Consider the following 23,488-nt stretch of genomic DNA (forward strand, 5'->3'; position numbering starts at 1 on the left):
TATACAACTAAACTTGCTTGCATCGGCACCGATGGACGACCACAGTATCAGAGTTGCCACAAGAATCATGGACCCCATTCTTTTGGATGTTGTTACCTCCATGGCTACACCCACCTAAACTCTTCTTACTCTCTCTTTCTCTCTCTCAACGAGTCTTGACAACTTTGTGACCTAGTGCAGTGATGTGTCGAGATGAATCGTAGCACCTTTATATACTTAGAGCTAGATCCATTCAAGTTGCTAAATGAGCTGATGACCAGAAAGTACGTAGAGGAAAAAGATTTCCTTTCCATTTAATGAGGATATGCTTGAGATATCATCTAGTCCAATAATATGGGATTTTAGCTATTGATGGGAATTTCCTTTTCTTACCAAATTGCAGCGTCGAGTAAAAACGCTAAAATAAGTTGCTATTTATTGTGAGAATTTTTTGATCCAATACGTAAGAATCCATAGAAAAGGCAAGAATAATGCTTAGCTAACAGTGCCGTTAGCTTGGAAAAGATACGGTCAAATCTAAGCCAAGCATTTTCCATCTTAAAAAATGGGAGACTGGTGAAATATTAACAAGTTTTTTATATACAAAAATGCATTTTCTATATATAAAAAACCATGAGAAGATAACGATTTTCTTATCTTACTTAAAGAAACAAATCAAAGTGATAATATTCAAACAATAAGGAATATATGAAGAACTCAGTTGCAATTTTTAAAATAGTGAATATTATTATCCGGCCAAAAAAAAAGATTAGGTGGATACTGTTTCCGAAAAAAAAAAAACTTAACAACTAAAAAAAATGTGAATGTAATTATCTTGTATACTTTGAACTTCTAATTACAGTAGGATTTTGTAATCGAATAAGTCATAACCGTGAAGAAATGTTCATTAATGTCTGCTTCTTTCATTGCAAGAAAGAAAGAGGTTTTCATTGTCATCGAAAGAATGAGAAGCCATTTCATTACGCAATGATTTCGCTATTTGCAGCAAAGCCAGCGATTCCAGTGTTCTTTCATCTTTTAAATATAATAGATTTATATAATGACATTAACAGTTTCTTTTTCGTAAGTGATAACATTTTTTTACTTATAGTTATTTATATTTCGGCATCTAATTTATTTTTTCTTTCTTCATATTCAAGAAAATTGATTTCCTGGGGTCCTCTCACGATTTTGTCAGTCAATATGAGCTCGCAATAAGGAAACGTAGAATTAATTAAAAAAAAAACATTAACTGAAGAATTGAAACCGTCAACTGGTTTCCTAAAAACTTTTCGTGGCTGGTCTTTGACCGTAACACTATCGTTCACGGTCAGGCTAGCGGCACCCAAAAGGCAAATTCCTTATGTTACAACCAGATCGGGCTCGCTTATTAATAAAGTGAATAGATCTGCCATTTGAAGGGTTAAGGCCTCGGGAATGGACGTGGAATGGCTGCCCTATGGTGGACTAAAGACGATAATCTGCCCACGATCCCTCACGAGGGTGTTCGAGGGGAGGAAAGGGAGAAGGATGTAGTACAACACGATGGTGGGGGTGCAGGAGAAGGAGATCAGCTCAGCCACGATGGCTGACGGGACCGAGATCCCAGACCACGCAGTGAAGCGATGCAGCGAGATCATCGAGCACGAGAGCATCCAATTCGAGTGGGAGAAGGAGAAGGGCGACGTCCTCTTCTTCGACAACATGGCCTTGCTTCATGGACGGAGGAGGCCATCGCTCCCACCAAGGAAAGTGTTGGTGGCTACGTGCAAGTGATCTGGCCCGGAGCGTGTCTTGGGTGGAGTCGTGCTTTCGAAAGCTTTGAAACAGATTATTGCGTGAAAGAGAGAGCGAGGGGTCTGAGTGGCTGGGCTGAGCTGGAGAGAGAGGAAAGAAAAGGCCTAGTTGGGCCGGGGCTATCGGGTCAGAACAAAGGACCAAAAAAAGAGGCCCAAAAGCGGGTCGGGTCGGGTCGAACTGGCCGGATTTTCCGTTTCTCGTTTTCATTTATATATATATATATATTTTTCTAATAATTCTATCTCGTTATCTCTCTTTTGCATTAGTTTGGTCCATTTGAATTTCAAAATGCCAATTTACCAGGCCAGCAAAAGCCAGGTGTCAACAGAAGTCTCTGCGTATACAACTTGTAACTTCTCTTATTAAAGTTCCAGTAAAGATGAATCTGGTGAGAGAGAGAGAGAGAAGAAAAACAAATGCCGTCACAGATCGCCTTTTGGAATATTTGAAGTGAAAAAATCAGCACACCAGATATCAACCTGAGCTCTTCAAGTACAGAGCCTGGAATGTGTATAGAGGGTGATGCGTCTTCTCTCTTCAGTCTGTCTTGTAAACTTTGATCTCTTTCCTAGATCTTAGAATTATCGTATTGCTCTCTTAATGATTGAACGCTTGTGTAATTACTCCACTGGTCAGCGTTGGCAGAGCCGTAATCCGAATCTTGTTTGCAATCTCACTTCATTGTGACAAGTAGAACTGTGTTTGCTTTGTCTGATGCATACGTCACGTACCGCAATTTCTAAGGGCCATTAAGATAAGGAGTGTGAAGAGGTAATCATGGAATTGTATTTGCTTAGTTTAGGTATGAGTTTTCCTAAATTGGGTTAATTATAGAATGCAGCATTTTATGGAGATATGAGGTATGCACTATGCAGTGATCTGCTGATTTACATTAATGGTTGTTTGCTGAAGTTGTAGTTCTGCTCTGTTCTATTTCTTTGGTCATCCAAAGGGAAATGAATCAGAAGATAGACTTTGTGTGCAAGTATTGCAACAAGAGGTACCCGTGTGGGAAATCTCTAGGCGGTCATTTGAGCTCTCATAAGATAGGGGATGGTTTCGCTGGAGAAGATGGTCGACATTGTAATGAACATAGAGTCAAGGAGCTTCGAGTTGAGGGGAATTCCGGCCTCTGCCTCCATAAGAACTGGAAAGATACGAGATTGTTCGAAGATTCGGGCAGTATATTGAGAGTAGGGAATGTGTGTAAAGAGTGTGGGAAAGGGTTTCAGTCATAGAAAGCTCTTTGCGGTCATATGGCTTGTCATTCTGTGAAAGAAAAGGCGACCAATTGCCAAAAGGATGCATTGGAGTACAGCAAGAAGCAGATCCTAGAAATGGATGTAGTCCCCAATTCAGAAGCGTCAGCTCAAATTCAGTGTAGGAGATCGAAAAGAATCAAGTGTAGAGTTCCTGCAAAGATCTTAGTCAGCGGTTCGTAGTCTGTTTCTGAGATCGAGCAAGAACAAGAAGAGGTGGCAAAATGTTTGATGATGTTATCCAGGGATACTAGTAATTTTAAGGGTGCTTGGACTTGGATCCAAGATGGTGCAGATCATGATTCGGATTATTTAGAAGCTAAATCATCGTCGAGCGATGTAAGAAGTGGGAAATCGGGTGAGATTGACGTTTCTAACAATTAAGGTTCTGGATATGTGAAGAAGACGGAATCAGATTGTCATGTTGATGACAATATCGGCATTCGTGAGCTTAAGAATCGTAAATTAGTCTACGGATCTACAGCTAGGGAAGATGGTGTCGAATGGAGGAAATGGTTGAACAGAATCAAACACAAAGCTGAAGGAGTAGAAGGCACCATAAGGGAAGCATTAAATAACAAAGGAAAAATGTGACTTTAAATAAATACCGCCAAAAATAAGATGAATCGGCTCAATAAAAAAGAATGCGCTACGACGAAAATATCCCTTTATGTATTTGGATTTAGAGAGTAAAAAAATTAGGTCATAAAGTAGGAACATGAAAATATTTATTTATTAAAATGCAAATTGCTCCAAATTCCTTGATATTTGCCAGGTGCACCTTTGATTTTCCCTTTTTGGGAGGCAAAATTGAAGGGGTGAGGCATATCAAGCAATAGGACTAAGGTGTACCTTTGATTAACCTATTCCTTGATATTTGTCAAGTCACTAATGCTGAACCTTTGCATTGCCCCCCCACTCATGCAGGCTACTCAATAGGCCTCGAAGATACATATCAAAGCCATTTTTAATGAAAATATCTCTACTCAGAATTAGAGAGGAATCCTTCTATCTCGAATTTACACATCTATCAATTCTCAGATTTTTTTAATACAAAAATCTCAACTACCGAGCAATTAATCTCGTTGGATTTGTAACAAGTAATTCTACGATAACATCTATCGAATATACTCAATTAGAAAAAAACCGATTTTCAAAGCATCGACCATGCACGCCGTGAAATATCAGAACATGCTGGGTTTTTTGGGGATTCATCGGAGAAGTCACATAACTTATGAGAAGATCTTCTCCTGAGCAAGAGACAAAACAAGGCATGGAGTTTTTAGCCTTCTTCGGCAGTCCTCGTACCTCGGAATGCCCCCCAATAACCCACCAATCTCGACCGTCCAACAAGGCAAACGAACGATCTGTGCTCTCTCTAGCACACGTGCACTCCAGCTTTTGCTTCCCCAAAACCTGTTTTTTTTTTACTGAACACACCTTTTCAGCTTCCATGATGCATGGAATTCTCCTCCAACAACAACAAGGAGGAGGACACAACCACAGGAGAGAGAAAGAGTCGTAGTGTCTTTGCTTTGATTGTTCCTCGCGTAGGCCCGTGCCTGTTTGTCGCCGTCATTAGCGACCCACCACTCCCCTTCAAAGTTTTGAATTCTTCTCTCCTTCGGTTTTTTGAACATTCAAGAGAGGGACATGATGTGAGAACCGAGGGTGAAAAGGTATTGGATTTGGACGGCCTATCGTTTGGTGGGTCTGGATCTTGTACTTTGGGAGAAAAAGAACCGGTCACACTTCGTTCTTTTGTGGAAAAAAAAGAGTTGCAAGCTTTCTTGTCTTGCTGAAATCCGGCACATCAGATATGATCTTCTCGATCTGGAACTGAATTTCCTCAGCTTTTCTGCTTCATCTTTCTCACCACAACTTGAGGGTTGTTTTGGTGGAAGGAGATGGGCAAAGAACGCGGAATGCAGCATTTTCTGGAGATCTGAGGTATGTCCTATGCAGTGATCTGCTGATTTACATTAGTGGTCTGCTGAAGTTTTTGTTCTGCTCTGCTCTGTATCTTTGGTCATCTAAAGGGAAATGAATCAGAAGATGGACTTTGTGTGCAAGTATTGCAACAAGAGGTACCCGTGTGGGAAATCTCTTGGCGGTCATTTGAGCTCTCATAAGACAGGGGATGGTTTCGCTGGAGAAGATGGTCGACATTGTAATGATCGTGGAGTCAAGGAGCTTCGAGTTGAGGGGAATTCTGGCCTCTGCCTCCATATGAACTGGAAAGATATGAGATTGTTCGAGGATTCGGGCAGTATAATGCGAGTAGGGAATGTGTGTAAAGAGTGTGGGAAAGGGTTTCAGTCATTGAAAGCTCTTTGCGGTCATATGGCTTGTCATTCCGAGAAAGAAAAGGCGACCAATCACCGAAAGGATGTGTTGGAGTACAGCGAGAAGCAGATCCTAGAAATGGATGTAGTCCCGGATTCAGAAGCGTCAGCTCAAATTCAGCGTAGGAGATCAAAAAGAATCAAGTGTAGAGTTCCTGCAAAGATCTTGGTCAGCGGTTCATCGTCTGTTTCCGAGATCGAACAAGAACAGGAAGAGGTGGCAAAATGTTTGATGTTGTTATCTAGGGATACTAGTAATTTTAAGGGTGCTTGGACTTGGATCCGAGATGGTGCAGATCATGATTCGGATTATTTAGAAGCTAAATCATCGTCGAGCGATGTAAGAAGTGGGAAATCGGGTGAGATTGATGTTTCTAACAGTTACGGTTCTGGATATGTGAAGAAGAGGGAATCTGATTGTTATGTTGATGACAATATCAGCATTCGTGAGCTTAAGAATCGTAAATTAGTCTACGGATCTAAAGCTAGGGAAGATGGTGTCGAATGGAGGAAATGGTTGAACAGAATCAAACACGAAGCCGAAGGAGTAGAAGGCACCATAAGGGAAGCAGTAGATGTTTCAAGAAAGAGAGTCGAAAATGATATGCAAAGATCATTCAGTGATTGGAAAAATGGATCTGTGATTGGTGAGAAGATCTCTGAGTCTCCCAAGAAACTTGCTAAGCACAAAGACTGCCAGAAGAAGTTAAAGATGAGCACCTGGTCCAAATATGAGAGGAGCAAAACTGGCAGTGAGATTGATACATCTCACAATCCTTCGCAAGTGATTAGTGATCCGGAGCTTTTCACTGGTGGAAACGCGACTCGAAAGGAGAAAAAACCAGGTACAAAGAAGAAGAACAGGCATGAATGCCCGATCTGCTTCAGGGTCTTTCGGTCAGGTCAAGCTTTAGGAGGTCACAAGAGATCGCACTTTTTAGGGCGGTCCAAAGACAAAGCCATGGTGACAGGGCGACAAGTTCATGAGGTTCCTGCTTTAATTGATCTCAACCTTCCTGCTTGGGAAGAGGAAAATGGTGAGGCCGGTTTATTGTCTTGGTAAAGGTAGGTCTCTTGCAGCAACCTTTGGGCATGAAGCTGGGGGGCATTCCAATGCACCAACCAAATCGGGAGAATCTTTCACTTCTTCCTTTTGCCCGAGATTCAACTATCTCCAAGATGCTCTATATTCTGCTTATGATTGTGTTCGCCAGAGAAGATCTCAATCGGAACTTCTCAAATTCTTTTCTCAATTCTTGCAATGTCCTGAAATGTCTCTGTAGAGATGAAAAAGAGAATGAAAAAAAGAACACTTTGATTCATTTTGGAATAGGTAACTGGATTCAGTGATATTTTTCTTGAATTCTACACTGAATTTCCTGCCCTGATCACTGAGGATCTCTTTATGCCTGGTAAATCATAACTCTTGCTCTCATAGCAATGATATGCATATTTTTTGTTGCAAGCATTTCTGATGAAACCACCTGCTTCAGAGGGAAGAAGTTTGAAGTGTTTGGTAATTGAAAAAAGCGGCAAGCGAAGTTTCCTTGGGCCAAGGCAGAGCACTGTGCATTCACATGTAAACAACGGCAGTCGATATGCCAGAAAACCTCAAGATTGATTGGCATGTGCCCTCTCTTTTTGTACTAGTTAACCAGAAAGATTAGCAAATTCTTTCTTCTGATCTCTTCCTCTGTTTCTTGAGAACGCTCCAAGTATTAAACTCACACAATGATCCTGACTTTGGCATTTGAGAAGTTGCAAGCTTGAAACTTGAAACCCAAGGAAGCAAATGAGGTTTCGACATGGAAGTTAATCCGCCTTTTACTACCAGACCAGGATGTGGATCAATTTTGAAAAAGGTTGCAAGCTTCAGTATGCCATTTCAAAAATTATCAGGGAACAGGGAGAGTGGTTGGACTAACACTCTTTGGATTGAAGGCTGGAAAGAATGATTAGTTCGATTGGAATCGTGAGGAATGAAAACTGTTTGATGCACCTTTATTCTTCAAGAAGAAATGTGGTTATGGAGGGTGTGGAGTCACCTACCAACGACACATTGCAGTGTCTCTGTCTGCTTCATCTACCTTATATATTAACTTAGTCCAAAAATCCTAGTATCATCTCCGTCAGTGTCTAAAAGTCACACTCACAGAGTAACTTTCAAAAGCAATGAGCTGTTAAAAGTAGCTCAACTTTAACCAGGAAACAGAACCGCATGCAGGATTCTTTGTCCTACTGGGTCTAATGCCCTAAACATCTGTTTCACAGCGTACATCTCAGCTAACTTTACACCTCGAATTTGATACAATTGGCCAACTCGCCATACGGAGAACAAATGAATCATCGCACATGACGCAAACTCTTCTTATTGGGTCCACACCTCAAGCCGTCCTCTCTGTGGCCAGACTCTGTCTTTGCTCGGCATATCATCACCATCCACGCCTGGCGCCTTTCACTTCTTTTCGCATGATTTACACACATGTTAAGCATAGTACGAGCTAAGCGCATGCCTGTAGTTTGACAATCGTATACAAGAGGATCATGTACAAAGATTGTGGGTGGCTCCTTGAAGTTGGTGGTGTCGGATGAGTGTATTGGAGAGTTTTGGATACTTGAATTGAGCTCAACTTAACAAGATATTGAACTTGAAATCAAGCAACCCGATATCAAAACTTCTTACTTAATTTATAGTTTTAGAGTCAGGTCAAAGTACTCGCTAGTTTTAATTAAATGCAAAATGAGAACCTCAAATAGCAGAAAACTAATTGGTGCTTCTTAATAAATGTTGACATAATGAACCCAATTGATTGCACTAGGCTTGTAAATGCAATCTTCTCGAATTAAAGTTACCCGATAAAGTAGTTGAAATGTCTTTCTACATGTGTTGGACTTCTATAGTTGCGGTGCCTACTAATTGAGCTTTAAAGTTGCATTTGGATGTAACACAGGTTAATGCTTTCAGAGAACCAAGAGCACTATATGGCTCATTATATTAGGAATTGCCACAAAAAAGTTTTTGCTTTTCAAAAGCTCCCAATTGCTACTTGTAGTATTCATATCTAGAAACTCCTGCAAGATGGCATTTCAAGCGATTATTTTCTTGTTTGTGATGCATCCATTTGATGTCGAAAATCCTTGTGAAATCGAGGGAGTCCAGGTACCCAAGCGAATAGTGCTCTATGTGTTCAACAGTTGTTGACAATATATGTTCTAAACCATGATGCATTGTGTTTCAGATGGTGGTGGACTGTTTTTAAGATACGACAACCAAAAGATAATAATTTCAAACAATGTTTCTTGCTATTAAGGCCATTGGAAACTACTATCGAAGTCCTAATATGGGAGATGCAGTTGAATTCTGTGTACACATTTCTACACCAACTGAGAAGATTGCCACAATGAAACAAAAAATAACAAGGTCACTAGCTATATTATTAGCTAATCCACTTTTCCCCTTTGGTTATCTACTTCTCGCTTTCCTAATGACTAGAAGATTGAGCATCAAGATTTGAGGAATTTACTGGAAAAGTATCCATTTAAAACAATTGAGGATGTTGTCTTGGTTTTGGACCTTCTTGCCATGTAGAAATGATGCAAATGTGAAAATTATTTGGTCTATGTAGCTATTTAGAATGTAGACTTATTATTGCCTATAAGAGCAAAGTTCTCTGTGATTCTCGCAACTAGTATGGCGGATCTCATGTGTCTGTAGTGTAGTAAAACAATTCTTGGTAAGTCTTTCTTTAATTTGTTACAGAATCGTGTCTGAGTTGGTTTATATTACTATCTTAAATGCTGTTGGTTTTGTAAGATGCATACGCATTGCACGAAAGATGCACGTTTAATGCACAAAAGATGCACGTTTAATGGACGGGCTTGCCGGTCTCAACAATTTGGCCGACCAGTGAATCTGTGCATTAAACATGCATCTCACAAAAGATGCGTGTTTAATGCACTGGCTAGATGGTCCTAACACAAAAATTATTATTGCCTATAAGATCACAAATTTTCTTTGCCAATATTTTGATTTTCACAACTAGTGACCCATAAAATAGAAAACTGTTGTTATGATTGATCTCATATGGGTTTGTACCGTAGTAAAAAAATTCTTGGTAAGTCTTTCTTGGTGGGACTCCGTGGAAGCTCATGTTGGCCCCGTTTGGTTCAGCATTGGGAATGCTCATTTGGCCTTAAATGAGCATTCCCAAAATGCTGAACCAAACGGTTCAGCATTGGAGTTCCAAATGCTCATTTGGTAGCATTTGGAATGCTGACTGTTCCCAAAAAAAAAAAAAATTTCTTCTTCAGCAAAGCGTGGCTGGCTAGGGCGGCCAGCGAGGGGCCGGCGAGGTCGCGCGACCTCGGCGACGGCCGCCGGGGTCGGGCGACCGCCCGTGCCGTCGCCGCTGGGGTAGCGCGACCGTCCAGGGCTGTCTCCCGGGTCGCACGACCCCGGGCGGCGAGGGTCGCGCGACCGCCCAGCGCCATTGCCCGGGTCGCGCGACCCCAGGCGACGGCTGCCTGGGGCCGCGCGACCCTCGCCGCCTGGGTCACGCGACCCAGGCCGTCGCTAGATCTAGCTCGCCGGCGGCCGTAGCTCTTCGCCGGAGCCGGCGAAGGATACTTTTAAAAATAATTAAAAAAAAACCTCCCAAAGCCCATTTATAAAAAGAAATAACCAAACACAATTGCATTTCCCCAAGTGGCTTTCAAATAATATTTTACCAAACGTCATTTGCATTTTTTCAAGTGGCTTTCACCTAAAGGTATTTGCATTCCCCAAATGAATATTATAAAAGCTGAACCAAACGGGCCGTTGTGGAAGTGGGAGGTAATCGTGTTGATGTTGAGAGGTTGGTCTCTAGTTGGGGCATTAGGATCATTTTGTTCTTTATTGAGAAGAACTTTGTTCAAAGGAAGAGGGTTCTTTATTTTGTTTATGAGTTGAGGAAAGCAGTGCAGAATTGTCTGCGTTGTGCTGGTCTTGGTGGCAAGGCACTTCCTATTTGATAAAAAAGTTGAGAGAAAGACCAATAGCGAGAACCTTCAGTTGGTGACCAAGGTCTTGGTGTGTCTCTTGGTTGGCACAGTGATTTGGCTAGTCTTGGCATCTTCCTTCCACGTGAGCACCTACTTTGATAGGATTCGAAGTCTCTATTCAATCAGTATGTGATCAAGATGCTTTCAGGTTCGCCGTTAATTGAGATGAGGAAAGTGGAGAGAGAGGAGGAGAAGATTGCTGTTGAAGTTGAGAACTTGTAGAAGGCCGGGCTATGATACCTCCTAACCTTAATGCGGCTGTATTGCTAGCGAAAGATAGCGGAAGAGTGAAATAGAATCCCATGGGAAAGGACAAGGGGAAGAGGAGATCACAATCGATCACTTGCATAAATTGAGCCCAAAGAACGTATCTGTCTAGAATATGAAGATGCTAATGAATTTAGTGCGATATGGGAACCTCACAACACTAGATGAGCTGATATTGGGTCATGATGACGAATCTTCAAAGCAAATAAACAGCGAAAATAAGGCGAGAGCAGTGGCGAAGAAAATTTTCCAGAATGTGCCTCAGCAGGTATCCAGGTATGCCTCATCATTGTGATCTTTTAAATTTTGTTGTTCTACCCTTTCACTGTCGTGATATCTTGTGCACAGACCTAGCAGTGTCATTGTCCTGGCCATATTAAACCTTTATATTACACGTAAGCCAAACTATTTCGAGGTAAGTCATGGAATGCTAGTGTATAATTAAGTAATAACTAATTGTGACCTTATCCACGAACATTGATAACCGATTAGCCTAAAAGTACACAATGCGTCACAATTAGAACCTCTCAGCCCTTGTGTCTAGGATCGCATTTAGATGGTCATTTAAGGTTCAATGAAAATCCAACAATTTTTTCATTTATGGTTTGATGAAAATCTAGTTGGCATCCTCATAGCCATCATATGGCTCCTCATTCTCGGAATTGCTACAAAAAAGTTTCTCCTTCTCATACGCTCCCAATTGCTACTTGTGATATTCATATTTGGAAACTCCTACAATATGACATTTGAAGCAATTATTTTCTTATTTGTAATGCATCCATTTGACGTCGGCGATCGTTGTGAAGTCAATGGGGTCCAAGTACCCAAGCAAATAGAGCTATGTGTGTTCAACAGTTGTTCACAATATATGTTTCTAAACCATAATGCATTGTGTTTCGAATGGTTGTGGAAGAGATGAATTTCTTAAGCAATGTTTTCCTGAGGTACGACAACCATAAAATAATAATTCCAAATAGTGTTTTTGCTTCCAAGGCCATCAGTAACTACTATCAAAGTCCTGATTTGAAAGATGCAATTGAATTATGTGTGAACATATCTACACCAACTGAGAAGATTGCTATGATGAAATCTTAGTGAGTCTTTCTTTATGGAATCGTGTCTAAGTTGGTTTATATTACAATATTAAATGCAGTTGGTTTAGTAAGATCCACATGCATGGCTCGAAAGATGCACATTTAATGCACCGACTTGTCGATATGGAAAATTTGGCAACAAGTGAGTCCGTGCATTAAACGCACATCTTTCGTGAGATGCACGTGCATTGCACGAAAGATGCACATATGATGCACGGACCAGATGGTGCTAGCACGAGACTTATCGTTGCTTATAAGATCGTAGTTTTTCTCCGTCAATATATTGATTCTCACAACTTGTGACCCCATAAAACATAAAACTGTTATTATGGCGGATCTCATATGTGTATGTACTGTAGTAGAACAATTCTTGGTAAGTCTTTCTTTTGTTATGGAATCGTGTTTCAGTTTATTTATATTACTATCTTGCAGTTTCATTGAGATCAAGGACACTGGTACCCTGCACCTATATAATATCCAAGGATGTGGAAGATTTGGTTGACGCACAGGTGAACCACCAAGACATGGGCGAGAAATGGACAAGAAGAGCCCTTGTAATGGAGGAGATAGTCAAGATTTTCAAGGAGCTCGACATCCAAAACCGATTATTACCCTCAACATCAACATCCCTACTATGCCTCCAGTGACCTCTAGCGGCCCTGCTCCTACTTGGACTACACCTTCTAGCTGAGTACATGCAGGTGCAAGGGGCTTGTTTTAGTAGAACGGAAGATTCATGTAACTTATCAACTTCCGATTAAGTTGTACAATTATTTTTTTTGTTATTAACTCTCGATTGAGTTAGCGGTGTTTAGTTTTTTCCCTTTAAAAATTTATTAACCTCTCTATTGAATTACTTTTGTTTATCTAGCTAACAAACCTTTTAAACTTACCAAATTTCTTTAAAAATCATCTACCTCAATAAGAGTGATTACCAATTTTTATATTTGATTAAGTTACCAAATTGTTTTGGCCTAATTTCCTAAAAAATCCCCAACTTTTGGTCAAGTCCCAAATTTGCCCCGAATTTTTTTTGTCTGAAAAAAAACCCTAAACTTTAAGTTCAGTCCCAAATCTGTTTCGAATTTTGTTTTGTGTAAACAAAATCACCAAAATTCAATTTATTTTCAAAAATATACTCCGATGATCCAATTCTAACTTGACATGACACTTTAACGTCAATAACAAATCCACATCAATAAAGTAATGGGTTTTTTTTTTTAGACAAAGAAAAGTTCGAAGCAAATTTGGACTAAACCTAAAAATTAGTTTTTTTTTAAATAAATTTTTTTTTGGTGGATTTGTTATCGTCCCTAACTTTTATATCCTAGAATGGTTATTTTGAAGAATTTCAATAATTTTTATTTGGTTTGATTTGTTATCGAAGTAAAAATGCAACATCGATACGTACTTATCGCTCCATTACTTTGCTGATGTGGATTTGTTATGACGTGGAAGAGTCACGTCAAGTTGGGATTGGATCACGGAGGTATATTTTTGAAAATAAATTGAAATTTGTTGATTTTTTTTTTACATAAAACAAAGTTCGGGGCAGATTTGGAACTAGACCTAAAGTTTAGGGTTTTTTCTAAGAATTAAAAAAAGTTTGGGATAGATTTGAAACTTCACCTAAAGTTTGGGGTTTTTTAGGGAACTCACCCACTTGTTTTACGTTACCAACTCTTATTAGAGTTAGATAACATTGTTTACTAGGTTTATTTTAAAAAGTTATCGATTTCTCTTATATCCCTAGCAAAGAAAGGTTCTTTATTGTTTACCAACACCTCTTATCTTTATTAACGATTGTATAAATGACCAACATCTCTTACCTTTAACAAAAAAAATCTCATATTTTTTACTACTTTTTATCTACCTCTCTTACCAATGCTTTAATTTTTTTCTGTCATTATATGACATTATAAACCTTTTTTACGTGACTTACCAACTTTTCTCTACTTAAATCAACCACTAGTTTTGAGTTACCAATTCACATTTGAGTTACTCATTAATGCTTGTTTGGTTTTTTTCTATGTTTACCAACTTTTTTTATTGAGTTACAACTTTTATTGGCTTTACTTATAAATCTTTACTACAGTTAAGTTACCAACTACTAATTTTGAGTAACTAACTCTTATTTGAGTTAGCTACCAATGTTTATTTGATTTTTCTAAATTCAACTTCTCTAAATTCTAGCTGACAAATGACTTCTTATATCTTTAATTTACTTTTATTTACATTTCCTACTAATGCATTAAATTCACCAACCATTATATGAAATTAGTAACCTTATTTGAGCGACTTACCAATACTTTCTCCGACAACTTATTGAAATAAGAATTGGTAACCAAAAAAGTTGTTGATAACTATAAAAAAAAAAGATAAAAAGTTATTAATTTTTTAAAAAGAGTTGAATAATTTAAGACCTTATTAATAAAGGTGAATAAAAGTTGGTAATTGAAAGAAAAATAAACTTGATAAGTAACTCAAATAAGAGTTAACAACCCAAAAGTAGTTCGCCAACTTAATAGAAGAAAATTCAGTAATTCCCTCTTCTGAAAGTTGGTAATTTAACAAAAGAGTGGGTAAATTTAAGATACTGCCAAGAAATGCAAATAAAAGTTTGTAAGCGTAAGATTTGTTGGAAAGTTAAATAAACCAAAGAAACAAAGGTAAATAACTAGCAAATAAAGTTTGTAATTTCACGAAAGTGTTGGTAAGTTACTAACAAGTAACTTGAAAAAAAAATCACTGGTCATTTTTTTTTTACCACAAGTATTTGGGAGTTTCCTAACGCTCATTGAAATCTACCGATATGGGAAAAAAAATCTATACTTTGACACGTAACAATAGAATTCTTTTATGCACGTATTAAACATTTACGCATCTCTGGTGATCACTAGCCCGGGTTGCATATCATTTGGAGTCTGTGCTTGGGTAGCCTGCAGAAGTGGATCTAATACACACGGGCTTCTCTTGTAAGCAATAGAATTATTGGCAAAAGTGTCAAAAAAGTCCTAAACCTTTTGCATATGTGCCAATTTAGTCATAAACCTTTTTTTGGTGCCAATTCAGTCCTAAACCTTTTGCATATGTGCCAATTTAGTCATAAACCTTTTTTTGGTGTCAATTCAGTCCTAAACATTTTGCATTGATGCCAATTCAATCCTAAACCTTTTGCATTTATGCCAATTGAGTCCTAAACCTTTTTTTGGTGCCACTTGAGTCCTAAACCTTTTGCATTTGTGCCAATTCAGTCATAAACCTTTTTAAGCTAAATTAACCGGAAGGACTGAATTGGCACCAATACAAAAGGTTTAGGACTGAATTGACACCAATGCAAAAGGTTTAGGACTGAATTGGCACCAATACAAAAGGTTTAGGACTGAATTGGCACCAAAAAAAGGTTTAGAACTCAATTAGCACAAATGCAAAAGGTTTAGGACTGAATTGGCACCAAAAAAAGATTTAGGACTAAATTGACACCAATGGAAAAGGTTTAGGACTTTTTTGACATTTTTCCCTAGAATTATTGCTCTGCTTGCTAATCAGCATATAGCCAAAAATAAAAGTACTCCATCCATAGGGCGCAAGTTCACTAAATCAATGACATGAATAAATAGGAGCCATATTTACAGCGTATATCAGTATTGAAATAGCCATTAATTTGTCTTCGAGTTAGCATTTACCATCATTCAATCATCATCTCATTCCAGGAGGCACAACATCGGCAAGCAGTCCTTCGGTAGGAAGAACTTGATTAACACCGGACACTGCTCCGCGTTCTCTGGAAGAAGTCGGCAACCGTTGCAAGTCTCCAGAAGAGGTTGGTACACGGTAAGCGTTTAAGTTAGGAGGAGAAGTTTCTATGGGTATATGAGCTCGTGTGGGATGGTGAATTTGTGAGGCCGGATGAGCCAAATGCCTGCCGAAGGTAGCCTCGTGGCTAAGGACGCTGCTGCGGAGGTACCCAGCTGAATGGTGGCAATGTTGGCCTTCGTAGGTGGTTATTACAATTGCAGGGTCTTCCGAGGACCGCTCCACTCTCTTCTTGACTGTGCATTTGCTATTCGTGCAACGATAGTAGCTCCTGCATTTGTTTTAACAAAAGAAAAGTGAAAGGAGGTCAATGCAATCCTCAAAGCGATCTGTTTAAAACTCGTTTGTAATTTGCAGGTTTTCAGCACATTTGACGAGCCAGTGGCACATTGTGGCAAGTCAGTAGAAAATTTTCCAGCTGCCTACGTCGGCATAAGAAATAGTTTATGAATACACTTGAGTTCATGGCCGGTCTGCCTATTTTGAAGGAGGCAAGAACATGAATAAACAAAACACGAGCACAAAAAAAGCACTAGTACAGTGACAGCTTAGCAACAACTTGAATTTCATATGATTTGACTGCCGTTTCATGGAATTCTTAGATAAACAAGGTTTCATGAATTGGTGGAATTTGGAATGTGTTACTATTGACAAAAACTTCGGTGCTTGTACACAATGACAATGTGAACTGCCTTTCCTTTAGATACTTTTGCATTGCTAAGTTAGAACCTAAACTCAAACACTCCCTCTAATATTGGATAATTACAACGTGGAAAGATGATTTATCTAAAAGAAGATAAGGCAAAACATTGATATTGCTCAGGAGTATGAACTCGAGATCATGTTGTCTTGATACCCCGCGGCTGCACACATAGTATTACTTGGACTACTGTAGATAGAAAACTTTCCAAGAAAACTGCAATATCAGTTGTACTGCATCTTCGATTAAGCTAATAGAGGAACTCAAATTTAATTTGCTTCTCTAACTATGTGGGTATTCATCAAATGACAGCAGATCCTAAGAGAGAGCTAAAGTCGGATACTCTAGACAATATCAAATGCTTCACTAGTGTTTCAAGAAGTAAATGCACAAATCAGATGAGCTCCCATTTCTAACCTCATAGCAATAAAACTAGGAAGGGTTTTGTAAGGTTTTTGCGCACAATGGATTGCAAAAGAAAAGTGCAACGGGGAACTTCTCGAACTGAAACTAACTAAAATTTAAATGATTTGAGTACGGCATTAACTTGGGCATAATGCACTTTCTTAGTGCACCTTCTTGGAAGGATCTTAGACAGATACCAAAATATCCAGCAAAAGAATTGACCAAAAGAGATTCTTTTTTTCACTCAAATCCACATCAAAAGACGGACCAAAAGGAGAGTATCAAGATTAAATACATATAAATTTGGGCCCCTTTAGAGAGCACTATGAAATCAACATACCTCGGATATGGACTATTTTTAACAGCCTTTTGACCATATTTTCGCCAGCGGTACCCATCTTCAAGATGATCAACTTCGCTCTTAGTCAAGAACGCAAATCGTGGCTGCTTTATTCTCTTTTGTCCTTTCTTTCGAACTTTATTCCTGCAGAAGCACATCAACCGTGAGTAGGAAACAACAAATGATGATAACTAAATAAGCCACACACACACACACACACACACGAAATAACTAGCATGTACTATCTTGTAAATCCAGCCAAAGTAGATCAAACTAGCTATATGAAAAACAAGATCGAGGGACACTAGATTCTTCAACATCAAAAGGGTAAGAGTCAATGTTCTGTGTCTTGGCATGGAGGTTGCTCTACCATACAGATATGGATGTGGCGGTTGTTTCTTGAAGAAGGAAAGAGGTTAACCACAACGCCTTATTTACTTGGGGTAAAATATAGTAAATCCTGATGCTGTTGATACTCTATGTAAATCTCCGATGCTGCCTATGTCAATGCCAGTAGTCAAACTGTAAAGCGCATTCTCAAAGCTAATTATATACGAAGATCAAGAAGTCTGGCGAATTTTCTCGGTTAGTTTCCCTCCGAGGGTTTCAATGAGCTGAGAAAAACCACTGCAAATGGAATAACCCCATGAACGACCCGCCATTGCTGTCTCTCGTTGATATACACATGTCGGAGTCGAATCTGTCATCAAAAGAAAACCTAGCTCTCCCCCAGATCACACATGCATATAACGAAACATGCACTTATTAATTCTTTTCTTTTCTTTTCTTTTCTTTTTCTTTTTCGTGCATGACTGAAACATATGATAACATCGTATAATCCAATCGGATCGCACGAGGCGCCCACTGAACAGACAACCAAATCTGCCTCGGAGATCGAGCGCAAAAGTGCTCTGTCTGTACGCTTCTCGATCCCTCTCTCTCTCCTCTGCTCAGTCAACTCTCTCTCTCTCTCTCTCTATCATAAAGCAACCCATTGTCTTTTTTGCTCGCGAAAAGGGTCTCATGTGGGAGGAGAAGAAGATCTAGATGTCGATCATCACTGTCATCCCACCACCGCTGTTCCAAATCCAAAACCCAAGAATATATATATATATATATGGAAGGAACAATTCAAAGTGCCCAAGAGAGGTAATTAGGTAAAAGAAAGAAAGAAAGAAAAACCATCGTACGTTGTTCCTATATAAAGCAAGAACAAAAGGGAAAAAGGAGGAAAATCGGAGCACGCTATTCCCGCCGAAATAGTGGCGGTGTCGAAGGACACACACACACACACCCCTAATCAATTAATAATACAACCCCCCCACGCAATATCGCCCTTCGTTCTCGCTCGAAATTACGAAATTGTCTCTCTCTCGCATGCGCTTCTACAGCGTACCGACAAATGGTGGAGTTGCACTGGGGTTCGGAAGACTCGAGATCAGAGGAGAGAAGGTTCAGCTCCGATTTCGATGTGAATTCCTCGGTTCCCCCGAACCCCAAAAAGGACTCGTGGGTTTTCACCAGATTAACTTGCGATTTTTCAGTTCCGATTCTTTCCACAAACAGCAAAAACCCTACGATACTCACGGTTTCTCTGGCACCAGCAAGCTCTCGCCGGAGGCCGCGGACCTCTCCTGCGGATCCTCGCTCGACTCCGAGGACGCCGTCCTGTTCGACGTCGACGCGGCCCCCCCGCAGGCGGCGGCCGAGGCGGCGGCGCCCGAGCCGCGGGGCCCCGATCCCGTCCCCTCGCCCGCGGCCATGATGATCTGGTGGCCGACGTCGTCGTCCCCGCCGAAGCAGTCGCGGGCTCCGACGGATCCGGCTCCCGGGAGGCTCCACCCGAACTCCCTCAGGACCGCGCCGTCTCGGTCGCCCCCGCCGACGCCGAAGAAGTAGCGGCCGTCCGGGTCGGAGCCGAGCTGGGGCCAGCAGGGGACGGGGGCGAACTCCGCGAAGGGATCGGATCGGCGCTGCTCTTCATTGTCGTCCATGAAAGAAAGGGTCGGGGCCTTCTTCAGAGCCGAGAGAAGAAGTCGCAGTGCAGACTGCAGAGAGAGAGAGCTAGGGTTTGCGTTGCTAGCGGGGGGAGAGGCTAATAGCTATGCTAGCGTTGGAAAGGACGCGTAGCTTTTTCGAAGCTCTCTTTTTTTTTTTGACAGGGGGGTGGGGGAAAGGGTGGTGGGGGGTTTGGACAGCTATGTCCTGTCAAGACTTAGACATCTAAAGTAGTATCAGTACTAGTAGTTACTTTTGCTCGCTTGCGCACAGTGGGTTTCATTTCATTCCGTCGGATATAGATAGAGAGAGAGTCTTGGCGGGGGGGGGGGGGGGGGGGCCACGCGCATGAATGGCGGGACAGCTTTTGAGGAGGTGGTGGTGATACGATCTTTCCGACAAGGAGGGTGGGCCACCACCCCCGCTCCACCTCCTCCTCCGCCTCCTCCTGTTTGATCTTCTCGTGAAGGACCAGCTCTGATCCTAATTTTGGTTACTCGCTCCCCCCTTCGTCGCATCGAGATAGAAACGATGTCATACGTACGTCTGGCTCTTGCGAAAAAGCGCGGCCGTAAAAAAAAAAAAAGAAAGACCTATCCTTTCGGGGTACCTTAGGACTTTCATGTGCATATATCATTTTTGTCCTTTCAATTTACGAATTTGGCTGGCCGTGAAAGATTACGGGCTTTCCTTATATTCTTAGTGTTCGGTTAAATGGTAACATCGCCCAAAAAAAATAAGGAGTCTAAGCTCTTGCAGTATCAGGTCTCTCCGACCTGTCTCGAGCCTGTCCAGCAGGATCAAGACAGGCTCTACAGAAAGTGCTTGTGGCCGAACCCCTAATTCCCTTAAAATCTTAAGAGTTTTATATCTTGATGATCCAGAGGTCCGAACAAGAGTCAAAATTGAGCATTTTAAGGATTTGCTCAGATCCAAACCTTAGGACTTTCATGTGCATATATCATATTTTGCCCTTCAAATTCGTGAATTTGGCTGGCCGTGAAAGGTTACCGCTAATAAAGACAAAACTAGGGCCCGTTTATTTGAAGGAAAAATCATTTCCCGAAAAGTTATTTTTCTACTTTTTCTAGCGTTTAGATGACGGAAAATTGATGGATTTATGTGGATTGATAATGACAAGTTTTGATCGGGAGAAAACGACTTTCGCCTTCTGATAAGAAAGAAATTGATTTTCCTGAATCACCGAACAAATGAAAAATAAGCACTTCCCTATAAAATTATATTTTTATCGTGAAGTTTTTATTGGAATAAACGCGCCCCTAATCCTAATTTATATTGTTACTCATGAAGGGTTTTACGAAGAGCCAAGGCTTCCTTTTTTTTTTCTCTCAAATTTTCGAACAAATCGTGCTCTTACTCGATAGAAAAGTTGGACATGTAGTACACGGTCATTAATTGTATAAAAGGACGGTGGTGGAAAAATAAACCTCTGAAAAATTCTTTAACAGATAAATTAGTTCGAAGGATTTATTTGATTTGGGGATGTCAAATTCTCCTAGATCCCTTAAGAGGATTCGAGGATCCAACTTATATTTTTCTTTTCACTCCTCTGATTATATCATATATAACCAAGCTCAAAGCTCTCCTCGAGATAATTAATTATTTTTTTATGATAGAAAATAAGATGAGATGATGAATTCTTATAATAATACATGGAAAATAATAATACATAGAAAGCAACAAAAGAAAATGTCTCACAGAAGGAAACAAATAAGAAATCTCACTCGTAAGGGATATCGCGTATTAGCATATCGCCATCTAACGAAATCCAATTTTACACGACAATAATTAGTCCACGTCCCGATCCAGAAGATAATATTCAACCATATATCACTACCTAACAACACGTGTCCCTCTTATAAAGAAGGAAAGATAAACCCTAATTACGAGCGCAAATTAAAACAAACATCTCCCGTCAATCTCAAAATTGAAGTTGAAGATACATCTCTTGTCCAAAAAAGAGAAAAGGGTAGAACGGAATTTTACGGTTTGAGGTCGAAGGGCCGGGCAAACCTTTCACCCAAGACGCCGTTCCAATCTATTAAACCCTAACCTTAATCCTATGTTATGATATAGGGTCCGGCTATTAAAAGAAAGGTTCTTAACTTATATGTTACGAATTTGGTTATTGAAAAAAATACCCTTTCAAATTGAAGACGAAAAGTAATCGCGAAAGCACGTGGCTTTTCGAAAGCTTTTTAAGTAGATAGGGCAAAGAGATCTGTTCCCGGAAGCAACGCATGCAAGCCTATTTCGGTCACGACGTGGAAGGTTTGCGTCCTTCCAGTTCGCCTGGCAATCTTATTCTTCTTCCGGGCCATGTTCGATCGGAACATCATCGTAAAAAGCAGCACCATGGGACTCATGATACACTAGATGAACACGTCGACATATGTTCCTTGGCACTTTATCATTGGAGCCACCCAAAGATGTTTGGTGACAAACAACCGAGCGCATATTTAGATATTTATATTAGCTAATTTGTCTAATGAAAAACTCTAGACTTTATTCCGGATCAAACCGCTTATTATTCTCTCCATGATTCGTATGCTTGCCTTGGAACTAGGGGCGAGCATGGTTCTAGGGTGGAATCAGAGAACCGGATCAATGGAAACCTGTACAGTTCCAGGTTCTAAGGTATGCAGGGTAGGTTCTAAGTTCAAAAAATTGGAGGACTTGTTTTGATGGGAAGGTTCTAGATTCTATGTAGGTGAAACCCAGAATAAGTTTTTGTGTTTTTCTCGATTTATGTCTTCGCGTAATTCTACGGTATTCCATGTTATCCGATGATGAGTGTATAATCTGAGATCACTAATCTTAGCTTTTATTTTATGATTGAGAATTTTACTTTGTTAATATTTCATATTCTTTGTGTGTCTAAATATAAGTTATGGTCAGTGGATTATAACAGCAAGTAGTAGTCGTTAAATGTGATGATTCACTACAATCGTTCAATTAATAATACGGGTGGAATCTGAGTAGACCCTAGAATCGACCCTGAAACCTGAGTAGACCCTAAAATCGACTTTGGAACCTGTGACAATGTAGGTGTGAGGTTTCAAGATATATAAGACAGATTTCAGGTTCCAAACAATGAGAAACTTGTTACAACGGGTAGGTTTCAGGTTTCATATAGAATATGTACGAAATCTAGAACCGTTCATTCCTATTAAGAACGACCATCGTTATTATTTCGAATGATCCAACTTGTCCGGCGCGAAATGCCGCCGCAAGTTTAGCAAATCTTGTACTGATTTTACAATCGCTGTTCATGAACGCGGTCGCTCATAGTGACTAAACCCAAAACTGTTTGGCACTTTTCTTTGTTTGCCCCTAATTATGGGGGCGCCAATCTTTGCAATTACAGATTTTCCAAAGATTAGATTTGATTGGACAATGATGCCCGATGCTGCTTAGCAGCTGGACACGTGGGACTGTCGACAAGACTCCTAGTATTGTCGAGGCACGAGATATGTCCCCTCGTGAATCGCATGTGGGTGGTGCATGTTGTGGAAAGAACTTGAGTTTTCTATACATAATGGTGAGGAATCTAACTTGGATTTGTTGAATTTATTTTTCATTGTATTGGTTTAGGATTCGAAAAGAACAATTACCCACCTCTCCTTTTCTTTTGTATATGTATTTATTTTCCTATTTATCCATCAAGTGATATTCTTTTTATATTATAATGTATAGTGGTGATATGCTTTTTTACATGTATTGAATTTGCCTCGTGTCCTTTAGGTAAAGGATAGATAGATGTGGTCCTTTGAAGTGGGGAATGCACTTTATTTGTTGTGCCAATACATCATGTGCAATAATCACGCATACGTGGTCCATTTCCCTTCAGCATTGCTTCGCTAAAACATGATTATCATTTATGATCTCGTTTCCACTTAAAACAGTGAAGAGCGTGATTGATTTTAATCCATTCATTCGAGTTATTTTTATTAACTAACAATGACTTTTTTATGACTGCAAACCTTCAAATCTTTTTAAATCAACTATATAATAATTCAAAACTATTTTACGGCGTTTAGCTGATGAAATTTTGTCTATGACATTCCGTGAAACGCTCTCATTAAAAAAAAAACTCATTTATTTAAAATAAATCCTTTATTTAAATATATTTAAAGGTCATTATCGTGATGTGAAATTTACTCATTATCTCCACTAATTCGCTTCATATCGTGGGTCGCGGCTAACCTCATTGCCCTCTCTCTCTCTCTCTCTCTCTCTCTCTCTCTCTCTCTCTCTCTCTCTCTCTCTCTCTCTCTCTCTCTCAGCCCCACAAACAGGCGTCATAAGTACTTTGGATGGTTACTTATGGAAGATGAACTTTTTCATGTTTCCCCAAATAAGATAATTATTCAATAAATCATATGAAAGTTTAATATTTCATTTGATTTTGATAGTAATTA

At 39.9% G+C, this 23,488-nt stretch overlaps 2 protein-coding genes and 2 pseudogenes across 3 annotated transcripts; 3 read left to right on the forward strand and 1 right to left on the reverse strand.

Annotated features, from left to right (window-relative positions):
* Positions 1-2,689: 2,689 nt before the first annotated feature.
* On the forward strand, positions 2,690-3,602 carry LOC115671838 (uncharacterized; annotated as a pseudogene).
* Positions 3,603-4,404: 802 nt separating this feature from the next.
* On the forward strand, positions 4,405-7,184 carry LOC115671729 (uncharacterized). Of its 2 annotated transcripts, XM_030593356.2 has the most exons (3): positions 4,407-4,988; positions 5,078-6,448; positions 6,850-7,184. In XM_030593356.2, the coding sequence occupies exon 2, from the start codon at positions 5,082-5,084 to the stop codon at positions 6,444-6,446; it is 1,365 nt and encodes a 454-aa protein (XP_030449216.1). In that variant the 5' UTR covers positions 4,407-4,988; positions 5,078-5,081; the 3' UTR covers positions 6,447-6,448; positions 6,850-7,184. The 2 variants fall into 2 exon arrangements, with proteins under 2 accessions (XP_056165211.1, XP_030449216.1); XM_056309236.1 differs by lacking the exon at positions 6,850-7,184 and having other exon boundaries at positions 4,405-4,988; positions 5,038-6,747.
* Positions 7,185-10,169: 2,985 nt separating this feature from the next.
* Positions 10,170-10,988, forward strand: LOC115665746 (mechanosensitive ion channel protein 8-like; annotated as a pseudogene).
* A 4,390-nt stretch (positions 10,989-15,378) lies between these two features.
* LOC115665747 (probable WRKY transcription factor 57) lies at positions 15,379-19,195 on the reverse strand. The gene is made up of 3 exons (XM_030587587.2): positions 18,636-19,195; positions 17,049-17,192; positions 15,379-15,874 (listed from the first exon to the last, which is right to left on the reverse strand). Exons 1-3 carry the CDS (start codon positions 19,040-19,042, stop codon positions 15,487-15,489), a joined length of 939 nt encoding a protein of 312 aa, XP_030443447.2. The 5' UTR covers positions 19,043-19,195; the 3' UTR covers positions 15,379-15,486.
* Positions 19,196-23,488: the final 4,293 nt, after the last annotated feature.

Source organism: Syzygium oleosum, unplaced genomic scaffold (assembly GCF_021117445.2).
Source record: "Syzygium oleosum isolate NSW1041296 unplaced genomic scaffold, Sole_v2.1 Sole_v2.03, whole genome shotgun sequence".
Lineage (NCBI taxonomy): Eukaryota > Viridiplantae > Streptophyta > Magnoliopsida > Myrtales > Myrtaceae > Syzygium > Syzygium oleosum.